Genomic DNA, 12,456 nt, shown 5'->3' with positions numbered 1-12,456 from the left:
ATTAAGCTTTTGGAGAGAACCTCCCCTGCTAGAGGGTGGAAAAAACTGCACAGAGGCCAGGATGCTACCAGGCTGTCAGCAGCTGGGAGAAATGGGTGGGCTGAGGAAAAGGCACCATGGCCTTCTGAAGAAATCCAGGAGGACCGGCTTGGCAGGAGGGCAGATATGCCAGCACAGGAGGTGTTTCAGAGGCGGTGCCGCTGTTGTGAAAATTCGCTTCCTGGTAGGCATCACTCGGAAGGAGTGTGACCTAGAGGTCACATGTGAAATACAGAAGTTGCTTTCTGTGGTGCAAGGTTGGTAACCCCTTAGTTCAAATATAGTGCTGGTGTGAAGAGTTATTGCTTGCAAGGAAGCAGATACATTCCCTTGCTCCCTTGACTGAGGTTCTGGCTGGGATTGACTTGTCTTGCTACTGCCAAAGCCAGCAGGACTTGTCCATGCCGAATTCCAGAGGCCTCCTACATATTTATGGCCAGTGGGGAGTGTTTACCTTACAGCGGCCAGGCCAGCCCTCCCATGCAGCTGGGGGCAGTGGCTTCCTTCTGAGAGCACCATGTGGTGGGAGGGCATAGATGCCGGCACAAACAGGGGGGCCTGAAAGGGGCAGTGACATCCTAAAGCAGCTTTTGCCATCCTGATGCCCTGCAGATGATTATGAGTTGCAGTCCAGTGTGCCAAGCCAGAAGGATGGCTTGTTTATGCCTGCTGAGATTTATAGAAGTTGTAGCCCCGCACATCTGGAAGGCCCCTGGATGGGGAAAGGGTTGATTCCAGCTGCAGGTGGAAGGACCCGTCAGACTCTGCAGCAGCCAGAAAAGTAGCACGGAGCTGGCCCTGTGCAGCGACATCCCTCCCATTGGCTCTTGCGGACAAAAGGCAATGTTTGCAGTGGGTTTCTGAAAGCAAAATCCTTCCTGTGCATGCAAGCTGCTTTCCCATGGGCTGCAGCAGGTGAGGGACCTCTGCTGACAGTGCTTAGGTTGTCATGCAGATAGACCTTGCGCAGCGTCTCCCTGAGGTGAAAAAGGACTTCACGGGAGGAACAGAGCAGCCTGTCCTTTCCCTGAGCCGCATGGCCCGTGATGTGGTCCTCGCTGCATCCATCTTGTGCCCTTGGCGGTGCTCATCCTCTTTCCCAGGCACCTGGTTTTGATACATGTGTGAATACAGAGCAGCTCTGTGGGAAGCTCCATTGCCCCTCCGTGCCAAGAGAGTGCTAATTATCCGGCCTCTCCCTGCTTCACTGGGTGAAACTTCGGACTTACAGAAAGTATCTGAGGAGATAAATATGGGTGTAGCCAAGTCACATGGCAGAGATCGAATGTTTTGTGATAACCTATATAGCCACACCTCTGGTTATATCAGCCTTCACATACCTGGTGCCTTGGGAATATATTGGACTATGACTGGATCCCATCATCCCAAACGAGCATATCGAAAGGCAGTCTTCCAGACTGAGGGCAGCTGCTTACCTAGTATTAAGTCAGGTCCTGCTCAGGTGAGAGAGCTCACCTGTGGAAGGAGAGACAGAGCTGGGAATTGGAATAGGTCTGAGTAGTAGAAGTTGCAGGAAGTCAATTTTGCATGCAAGGCATTAAAGCTTCACAGCAAGCCCCTTCTGGGTGGTGGAAAAGGAATGTTTGCTTCCTTGGGAACTGTGATGCTAATTCTGAAGGCTGGTCTTTTTCACTGCCATTTCCCTCTTCAGGTACTCCACTGTCTTTTGTCCAGTAGGCCTGGTGTGGTACCAAATGGCACCTATCTCACTTCACAGTTTACCCAACAAGTTTTAATTTTAACTCACGTTCTGGCTATTTTAGGAGAAATGGCTCAAGGCCATTTATAGGGGCGTCGGCATAGGTTTGGCAATCATTTATTCTGAAGGACTTGTGAGTTAAGTTGCTCCTGGTATGCAAGACTGCATTCCTAACACGTGAGGTATACAATCAGCACATTGCCTTTTCCAACTCATCATGAGGTTATTTATACGTACAGCCTGCATGATTCAAGCTACAGTGTGCAGATGATTTCTGGTCCTTCTTTGGGTAAACCTGACACTGTGTCAACTTGCCAGGCTTAGTTAGATTCACATTTGACAGTTGAAATATTGGGAGAGAGGGAGAGGGGAAAAGCAGCTCGAATGGAGAGACTTTGCTCAGGTTAGCTTTCATTTCACCTGACGGAAATAGAGCTGGTGTGGCACAGCTGCTAGATTGCAGGAGCTGGCGCCTGTAAGACCCACTCAGCTGTGAGGCTCAATTGGTGACTTGGGGCCACTCAATGACTTTTAGACTGATCTACTCTACAGGGTTGTTGTGAGGATAAAATGGAGGAGAGAACTCTGTGAGCCTCCACAGAGAAAAGATGGAAGTACAACAGAAGTAGTTCTCAGTGTGTTGAAAAGCATCCTCCAACCAACTGGTTTTCAACACAGCTCACAGGCAGATGAAATAAAAGGAGAATAAAAACCAGCGAAGTAAAATAAAAGGATAAGAAGAGTTATAATTTAAGTAGTTTAATTAATTCATTTGGAAGTCCAAATGAATTAATAAAATTACCTGGCACAAATATGATAGTGAAAGGCCAACTAAGGGAATTTCCCTGGGTGCAAACACTCAAAAAGTCCCTCTACTCCAACACCTGCCCCATCTCAGGGGGCTAATCTCAATACACCCCTAGGGAAATGGGATAGGGTTAAACTGTACTGATCTGATGGAGTGGGGAGCAGCTGGTAATCACCCCTTCCTTTTTCATTGGGTTTGCTGCCTGAACAGGCCAGCTGCAGTTCAGTAAAACATTGGTATAGCCTAGTGCACATGCTCACAGGGGCTCCTAGCCTGTTGTGGGTGGCAGAGGAGGGGAATGGCTGTAGCTCAGGGTCAGCTTTGTGTGGGAAGTCAGGGGTTCAATCCCTGCCATCTCTGGGCAGGGCTGGGAAAGAGCCCTGCCCGATCCCTGCTGCTGCTAGTCCACATAGGAATTATTGTCCCCTCTCTCAGGGATGGATGCTCCATCCTTTCTCTGTCAAAAGGCCTCCTTCTGTGATGGCCCATAAGTGTTCAATCCCCCTGGCCCTTTTCTCAATCCCCATATTCCTTTGCATTTAGCAGACTGCAGGGAAGGACAAATTGCTCTTGGCAGAGGTCTGAACTGATTGCCTGCAGAAGGCTTTTGCAATCAGGCTGCAGGTTGCCCACCCCGGTGCTCCTGAAGCAACAGGAAGACTACACATAAGGGAGCTTGTTTATTCCCGTAACTCTTGAACCCAGGCTCATCTCCTCTCGCTGACTGGTGGGAGAGTAAGGAGGTGCTTCTTTGCACAGCATGTACTTAAAACTATGGAATTAAGATGCAGTCGGGGCCACCAACCTGGGCAGCTTTAAGGGGGGGTTAGCCAAAGTAAAGTATATCAAAGGCTGCTACTCCTGATGATGGCATGCTGCCTCTAGGATCAAAGGCACAATACATCTGTGTACTAGCTGCTGGGGAAAACAAACGACTGCACCCATGGCCTGTTTGTGGGCTTCCCCAAGCCACCCGAATGCTGGATGAGGCAGGCATTTGGCTCGTGTGTTCTCATTCTCAATAAATCACACATGCAGCAGAGTAAGGGAAGATACTTCTTTAAAAATACAAATTACAACTATTACAATACAGCACAATAATTAATGAGTTCACAGGAAAGTCCAGCCCAAGAATGCACGCAACAATACTTTAATACATGCTTTTAAACAGGAAAAAATTGTATAAGCTACCAAAGACCTGGTCTAAGAGACACAGTATCTAGTAAAAACAAAAAGCACGCCCGTATTTATGGGGGAACTGAGCAGGGTTCTGGGCATTCAGCACCCTACTGAAATCAAGACAGGCACATGGAAGGCCACTGGAGACAGCAGGGGTGGGCTGAAGGTAGAGCCCCCAAAGCTGCAGCCAAGGAGCTCAAGTCCAAGTATCCGGAAGGCTCCCTTCTGCCCACCACTGACATACAGGAGGCTTCAGAGCTGGCTCTCAAGGATTCATTCAGCTACAGAATTTCTTGGCAGGTCTGAACACCCTCCTTTTTCCCCTGCCTGTACAATTCATATATTAAAGTTCTGCTACTCTGGGCTATTGCAATCAAGTGCAAGGCCTATGAAATGCACTCGCAGTAACGAAAGCATTGTATTTAAAAATCCAGCAAATAAAACCCCTCCTCCACATCATCACAATTCATAATTATGTGTAAAATCTTTCCAAACAAGGAATCGACTGGTGTAGTAGTAGAGGCTTAGCATCAGTGCATTTATTTCAAAAACTACTTTACTATCATTATTATTTCAAAAACTGGGAGCCAGAACTGCTTGCTCCTAGCCGTATCCGCCCAGCCTCAGGTCCTAGCCCACTGAAGGACACTCCATCAGGGAGCCCATCCCCAGAGCTTGCTGTTTAATTTCACTGCACTGTACTAGAAGGAAGCAGTTTTACTAGGGGTAGGCTGTGGGCTAGAATTTCCCTGAGTGGGCACCCTGCAGCTATGTTGGGCTACACATTCCACCCTGCTGGCAGTGGGACAATGGGAATTGTAGTCCAACACATTTAGAGGGTGTTGGATAGACACATCTGTGTTTGTACATACAGCTACATGATTCAAAGAAGAGGGGCAAAAGTAACATTTTGCACCCCCTCTTTGGACACGCTCAGCGTGCCAGTCTGAAAACATTCTGGAACCTTAAACTCTCATGCATAAAGTTTGAAAGCTTTAAACTCTCATGCACGTGGCAAATTCTCAAGAGTCCTCTGAGACCTATTTCCATCATCTCGGGCAGTCATTTTATTCCCAGCTTTCAAGATCCAGCTACTATGCGTGAGAAGACCTGGAAAGGAAGGGTGTGTTGATGGTCCCATCTTCCTCTTCTGGAGCCAGCGGAAGGCCGTGGATCTTCCTCCACATTCTGGCCTGGTGTTCCCTGTCCAGACAAGGTTCCAGGATGGCTCCCACTTCAGCAATTCTCCTGCGAAAACGGCAGCGGTCACGAGCCATTTCCTCCCAGGGGCCTTTCCGAGCGGCCTGGGAGGCGTTATCCCAAACCGGCAAGTGGTGGACAGTGATTACAGGAGAGAATCGGACCTGAGGATGCAGAAGAAAGGATGAGGAGATTGGAAGAGCTATACCCTAGGAAGGCTTTTGTGGCTGTACATATCTATGCTGATGCAGTCAATTAATTAACTAAAAGGTGATAAACCTCTGGCCTTTCTGATGTAGTTGGACTATGGCTCCTATTAGCCACAGCTGTGCTAGCAGTGGCTGATGGGAGCCCGAATCCAACAGCATCCTGAGAATCACCTACTACCCACCCCTGCTGTAATCCTGCCAACCCAGACGTGAAAGACTTTCAGGGACAAGAGAAGAGCAGCAGGTATTTCAATGGCACCAGTTTGAGGCCTACACCCTTCTCTCTGCAGTTCTGGGTCTCCAGATGTAAATCTGTCAGAGCATCACTGGACACCTCAGCACGTTGATAATTTCCCTCTAAGGAATGAACTACAACATGGATTAAAAGCCCAAGTTAAACCTCTGGCCTTCAGGCCTTCTCTGGCTTCCAGTCTCATGGGCAAGAGACCCACCAAGGCTGCTTTACAAATCCTGCCTCCTCAGTGCTGTGAGCCCTACCACAGCTGATCCCAACTTTGTAACGATAGGCATGGGCTCCTGACACAGGCTGGGGTCACAGCAAGCAACCTGCGGGGGTTAAATCTTTCAAGTCCGCTTTCCCTGCTCTTCCCCTAAATTTATCCTCTGCAAGATAGAGGGAAATTTTCTTCCCTTGGTCCTCCATGCTAATAGAAGGCTTTCCTTATTTCTTTAATGTTTGATTGCAGGTGTATATGTATTTTTCTGTCTGGGGGCAAATTTAGGGGGTTTAAGTGGTTGGGGGAAGGTTTAAGCTCTCCTCTTCCATTTATGGTAGTTCTGATCCTGACAGGATGCCACATACTTAAACTGAAATTAAGAAGAGGATCAGCTAAACACTGTACAGCTAAGTTTAGCTCAACTACTTGGATTTTTTGTGTGTGTGTGTGTGCAGACACACACACACACTCACTCACACAACCCCACCACTTGATTTCAGTATAAATAACAGCAGAGTTCCAGATAGGCCTGTAATTTATGCCTCGGAATCTAGACATCTTTTCCCTTCCTCCACCTCTCCAGCATCAGATGTGTGTGGCCTGGAAATAGTTACTCAACAAATGGGAAAGCACTCTGCCCATGTGCAGAGGCACACTTGTAATGTGAGCTCAAGTTCTGGGAGTCAAGTCCCAGTCCAAATTCAATTAAATCTTTACTCTAACATGTAGGTGTTCTCTAATCCCTCACTCCAAAACACGCACACACACACAGACCCAAAGCGGGTTTTTTTGGAGGGGGGAGGGCAGGTTAGATGAGTCAGCAGTGCTTTTGTCACACAATTTCTATCAAGACTGAAAGAACAAATCATGACTGTGAGAATCATAACCAGGAGGAGAAGGGGGGACAGGAAAAGGAAACATGTGAATTTTCTCGGAGGGGAAATGACTCAACCTTACATCATTCTTCCTCAACAGAAGTCCAGGGTTACATGGACACTGCCCAAGATTTCATGCTTCTCCCCTGGACAGGGGCCAGGAGCAAGGGGGCCAGCTAAGCCCAAGGGAGGTCCTAGGTTGGGGGTTTCAGAGTAAAAGATGGGGACCAGGCAAGATATATTTTTGCCAGAGAGTCAAGAAGATCTATGCAATAGAAGGTCATTCTATTTGCTACAGAGGTGGAGTTACACAGGGCCCAGCCCCTGTTAGGGCACAATCCTCTCCATGTTTAAACAGGAATAGTCCTACAACTCGCAGCACCCCCCAGGCAGTGCTCTATGGTCCCCCAGAATGCCTCACAGTCAAAACAACTTCAGAGTCTGAAAAACAATATGAAAACTTTAAAACGTGCCATATCATGGAAGGAGAACCATTTCATCAACCTTTTCTCCCAGGACTTGCACTGATTAGGTGACTGAAAATTAAATGTCCCCATGACGTGAGGTTTCCCCATTTCCACCTCAACCCCATCCTGCTTCCCAAGGGAACTGCATGCATGCTGAGGGTATACTTCTCCACCTCCAGAAGTCAGCTGTTTGTTCTCACCCCAACCTGCAAGAAAACACAGCTTGCTTTTCCTGTCCACCACCTCTCCAGACTTCAGTGCCCACAGGCAGGCAGAAATCCAGTGGAAGCAGCCTGCTCCATGATCTGCAGCCTTCCCCAAACAGAACACCCCTCAGATGTGTCAGGCTACACATCCTAGTCCTCACAGCCAGCATGGTCTGAAGTCCAATGCATTTGGAGAGTACCAGGCTAGGGAAGGCTGGTTTAGAGCTAGGATATCCAAAAGATTTCCTTCCTTCCTTCTGGAAATCATTTTATAGGCTTCATCGTTCTCCCAGTTTCAGATGGGTCGTGAAAAGAATTTGGAAACTGTGCCTCAATCCTGAAACTTCCTTCCAGCCCTGGTCTGTTGGCACAATTCCACGCTTGTGAACTGGTGCACACCAGACATTTTTTAAAAATAAAGTATCCAGGCCAGTAATAGATTTGTTTAGTTTTTTAATCACATTTAGCACTCTGACCAAAATTTCTAGCTGTCCTGCTCTGCTGATGATACAGTTGTATATCTGTTATTTTAAAATGCCGTATACTGCCTTAGAGGTTTTCTTTTTTTAAAAAAAAGAAATTTTAAATCATTACATTCAGCTATACCTGTTGAGTTTCTGCCTTCCACACAGGCCAAATTTCAAAAGGCACAGGGGGTGTACTACTAATATCACTACATAACCCTAAGCACTACTTTTCTACCTATAACCAGCATTGTCATACAGAATAAACTGACATAAAACATAAATACTTCTTGTATATTTATAAATTAAGTGATGAGCCATTAAGTGATGAGGCAGGACAAAGGGTGTTAGTTACGCCTAATTATAGAGTTAACCAAAAAAGAATCGTGAGTTTTTGAATATCCTCCCTCAAGTTTCAGAGCCCAAGAGTTTGGTTAGTTGACAAAAAAAATACTTGAAGTGACTCACCTTCTTAATCACTGGGTTTTCCTCCTGGGAACCCACTGTTTCTGCAGAAACAGGTTTGCCATTTTCAGCAGAACTCGGCTGACTGCATTTGTGAGCTGGACAGCTATGGTTAGCTCTTGGGTCCTCCAGGGGCCATGACTGCTTTGGTGCATCATATTTTGGCTTGGGGGCCTGAATAGGCTTGGAAAAACAGAGTGGATGGAAAGGATCATCCTTGGTGAAGAAAGACCCACAGAAGTCCTCCAGAGAATTGCTGTCCCTTTCCAAATCTTTATCCCCATTTCCTGAATTACTACTATCTAAAGCGGTTCTAAACTGATCACTGTCTTCAATTTCATCCTCGCTCCACCAATCCTCTGAATCGTCCTCTTCGTTCTCCTCTTCCTCTGATGGACTGTAGAACAAGGACAAGATAAGGGGGCTTTTGAAACTGTTGGGGGATCCTGAGTTGACAGCTCCCTTATCTCTATGATTCCTATTCATTTCTAACTGTTCTCCATCCTCTGAAGAATCAAGTGTATCTTCTAAACTTTGGTCTTCATGCACTGACAAATCCCTGCTAGCTTTCAAGCCACCCTCATATTCCAGGGAAACAAAGGTACATTCCATACTCTGCCACAGAGCCCCCTCAGATGTGTTTAATTCTTCAATGTTGCTGCAGTATTCATTCAGGCCATTTCCAAAAGAGTCACCTTTTGGAAATATCTGGGGATGGTAAAAATCTTCCCAGCATCCCTGAGAGAAATCCCCAGAACTTTCCATGTCCTCAAGTCCCACGCTATCTTCGTCATCATCTTCTGAAAAATCTTCCCAATCATTCCTAAATTCAAAACCAATGGAAGGACTCCTCAAACACAGCTCAGATATGCCTTCCTTTTCCAAGTGCATCATGTCCACTTTGGAACTGCTGGAACCAATCGAAAGCTGATTCAGGCCCTTTCCTAAATATCCATCCTGAACCAAACTTTCTAGTGTGAAACTTTCAAAATGACCCTGGACCAGGTACTGAAGATGACTACCTTCCAGGTTCTGTTTCTCCATTTTGCCTCCCGCTCTTCCCATTTCTTCCCTCTCTCTTAAGAGTCTTGCAGCCTTCTCCAAGATGGACATTGCCCTGCTGGCAATGCCCCTCAATATGGCCCCCATCAGTCTGGCAGGGAAATTCTGCATGAAATGCAAATATTTCTTCAGCCAGTCCATAGCTAGCATGGTTGCTCGTCTAAGAAGCATGGCTGTAATGCTGAACTTCCCAGGTGGTCTGGGTGGGCTCAGTTCTGGAGGTAGAATTTTAGCCATCCTGAGTCCAAAGGGATAACAGCAACCAAACGATGTATTTGTGTTTTGGGGGTGTGAGGTCCATGGGATTGACATGACGCTCGGAGGCATTTTAGACCTGAAAAGAAGCAGAAGTGGGGATAAGAGTCTTAAATAGGAAAGCAGTGATGAGAATCCAGGTGGCTGGATCCCAAAGTTTTCTATTTGCTGGAACACAGGAAACAGCTTTACAGATGGCAACAGTAGTTGTGTACCTGCCCTTACATAACCCATGGTGGGTGGGGATGATGGGAGTTGTAGGCCACCCACCTGAAGGGCACTTGGGGGGAAGACTAGTCTATTCTGTCTGGGAGGAGTTCTCCAGTTTCATCAGGGCTCTCCCCTCTCTCCATCTACTTCCTCCTTTTTATTCTTAAATTGCAGATACTGAATTACTGAACTATAACCATCATTTCCCCTACATGGACTTTACCTTAAAAAAAAAGATGTTTAAAAAACCTGTAAGAAAGATCCTATTGCTCAAGCCAGCCAAGGAAGCTCAGTCCCTCAACACAAATTGTGTCTGCCTAAGTAGTCTATAGTCAGTGGGGAAAACAAAGCTATTACTGCTAAGTTTGCATTCCAGGATGGAGTCCTGGTAAGTAAACAGACTCCAGAACTGAGCGCTGAAAGAAAATGCGTTATGCTCTTCAAAAGGGTCAGGAAGGTTCCTACATCCTTTGGAAGGTCAAAGTGGGGTGAGTTCTGATCAAACACATGTAGTTTCTTTGCAAAGAAAGTGAAGTAGATTAGAAAATGCCACTGAGGGTGGTGGCAGGGGGAGGGGGAAAATTTGGGAATGGAAGGAAAACTAGCAGGTTGAAGCCATAACTCCATTCTAAGCCCTTAATCCCTTTAGTTCCAGCAAGATCCCTTCCACCCTGTATCTGTGCCTCAGTTTATCTCTCTCATTTCCTACGGATTGTTTTGCTGGCTGAGACGTGTAGGTTGATTTAATCCAGGGCGCGCCCCAAACAAGCTCCAGCAAGTGCCCCTGGAACGCTGGCAACACCCCAGTCCGGAAGCAGAAGGGGGGGACAGCACTCACGCGCTCTCTCGCTCATACACACACACACACTCACTCACTCACTCACTCACACACACACACAGAACCTGGATCCTAGGTGAGCGGCTGTTGGGAAGAGAGGAGGAGAAGCAATCTTGCTGACCCACAACAGGTTAGAGCTTGAAGATGGGGTGGGGGTGGGACAAGGGAAGGGAACATGGAGAATCTCGAAACTCCACAAGGGAAACTATATGTGTGGTGGAAAAGAGCATATAGGGCTGTGGACAAGTGGTAGAACACGCTGTTTTTGACAGCTGTAGCATCTCAGAGATCCACAGTTCCCTCTCTCTCTATTTTCTCAAATGCAACACGTTTCATAGCACTGACTCTTCAGAGGTAACACTGAGAACTTTTCAAACAGGGTGTGGAGTAATTATTATGGAAACACAGAAGTATCTGTGCCAGGAAGCTGAGACCGGGGCAGTGACAATTGTGAGTCGTTTTGTGCAGCAGGGGAAATAGGATGAGATCCTTTTGAGAAAGTTGTATAAAGAGGAAAGGATGTCACTTCCATACTTGGAAGGTGAAATGCAGAATAAGGATCTGGTCTTGGCTGGATGTTCGGTCTTTCCTAGGGAGTCAATGGTGGGAGAAGTGGAAAAAAGTGACCACTCAAAGGAGGATAGTGAGTTGTTAGGATGTCCAAACATAGGAAAAGGGAACTAATAGACTTCTGAACGTGGAGGAATGGTGGATCTGAGGGTGCATTATTTCATCTGGGGTGGAATGACAAATGGTGCAGAAGAGGACAGAGGGTTTTGCTCGACATTGGTAAGAAGACACACAGAAAGTTTGTCTCCTATTGAAAAAGAGTCTCACAATTCAGCGGATGAGTACATCAAACTAAGTAGCTGAGTGTAAATTTAGTCATCCCAAGGCTAGTCATACTTAAATAAATGGGACTACCCCACAGATTTAAATAGGCCTGCTCTAAGTTTTTCTTGTTGTTAAAATTAAGACAAAAATAGGGAGTATAATAGAATTTGAAGATTTGCTGAATTTGCTGGAGAAGGGTATTTGATGATCTTTCTCCAAGGATAGGGTGGTGCGTATGCATCAGTTTCTAGTTGTCCTAGCCTAGTCTGGTGCAATATTGACGTACACAATTTCGAGAACCGCGTTGAGCAAGAATGGAAACTACTACGCAGCAATTAAGAAGGGTGGGTACCCGTAAGAAAAGATATCGGGGGTGGGGGCTAACACTATTTATTCCAGTTGAAGCAGTTGGGGGGGGTGATAGGGGAGAAGAGGAGGCATCCGTAGAGAGCGCGGGTGGCGGCGGCCTCTTAGGGACGCTGGGATAACCATAGCGCCGAGCAGGCGGAGCCAGAGCGCCTGACGGAACAAACAGGGTTGGGTTCTCTGCAAACAAGCCTGCCGCTGGGAGCTTTGGGAGGTCTAAGCGAGAGAATTTGGGGAGCAGGACTCATGGGTCCCGGGGGGCGGGCGGGGCGGAGAGGAGCGCTAAAAGGAAACGAACCCGGATCCCTTTTGTTGTAAGCCGCCCCGAGGCTTCGGCGAATGGGGCGGCATAAAAATGTTTTAATAAATAAATAAATAAATAAATAAAGAAGGAAGGAAGAGGAAAATCTACAAGGCAAGGGGATGTCTAGCGGCCCAAAGGCCGTAGAAGCCCGGACTCCTGGATTCTCGGGGACGGCAGGACCATCCGTTTGGGGGAGGCTGTACCTCCTCCACGGACCCCGCTTCTTACCTTACTGGCGGTGGAGAATCCTAGCCAGTAACAAACTCGCTCCAGCAAGTAGCGGTGGGGTTGGCGCGGGTCAGCACTCGCACGGCGGGCCTAGCAAAAGAGTCGCTGGGGGTCTCCGCAAGGTCCATGTCTCCCTATCGCGAGGAACCGGCCGCAATTCTTGCTCGTTGTCTTCTGTGCCTGGAATGTTTTGATGGCTCGCCGTGATAACGCGGCTTCTATAAATAGGGCTCGCCCGTGCGTCATCGATTTGTGACGTTATGGAACGG

At 47.3% G+C, this 12,456-nt stretch overlaps 2 protein-coding genes across 2 annotated transcripts in view; one reads left to right on the top strand and one right to left on the bottom strand.

Moving 5' to 3' along the window:
• Positions 1-3,610: 3,610 nt before the first annotated feature.
• PPP1R15A (protein phosphatase 1 regulatory subunit 15A) lies at positions 3,611-12,384 on the bottom strand. The gene is made up of 3 exons (XM_044447775.1): positions 12,188-12,384; positions 8,094-9,486; positions 3,611-5,110 (listed from the first exon to the last, which is right to left on the bottom strand). The coding sequence occupies exons 2-3, from the start codon at positions 9,477-9,479 to the stop codon at positions 4,841-4,843; spliced, it is 1,656 nt and encodes a 551-aa protein (XP_044303710.1). The 5' UTR covers positions 9,480-9,486; positions 12,188-12,384; the 3' UTR covers positions 3,611-4,840.
• Positions 11,161-12,456, top strand: part of PLEKHA4 (pleckstrin homology domain containing A4) — a 40,485-nt gene continuing 39,189 nt past the window's right edge. The window contains exon 1 of the mRNA XM_044447719.1: positions 11,161-11,244. Within this exon, the coding sequence (XP_044303654.1) occupies positions 11,161-11,244 (84 nt within the window). The remainder of the gene's footprint in view (positions 11,245-12,456) is intronic.

This window comes from Varanus komodoensis, unplaced genomic scaffold, assembly GCF_004798865.1.
Source record: "Varanus komodoensis strain SLA01 unplaced genomic scaffold, ASM479886v1 scaffold53, whole genome shotgun sequence".
Classification (NCBI taxonomy): domain Eukaryota; kingdom Metazoa; phylum Chordata; class Lepidosauria; order Squamata; family Varanidae; genus Varanus; species Varanus komodoensis.
This window is presented reverse-complemented; position numbering and strand designations above follow the sequence as displayed.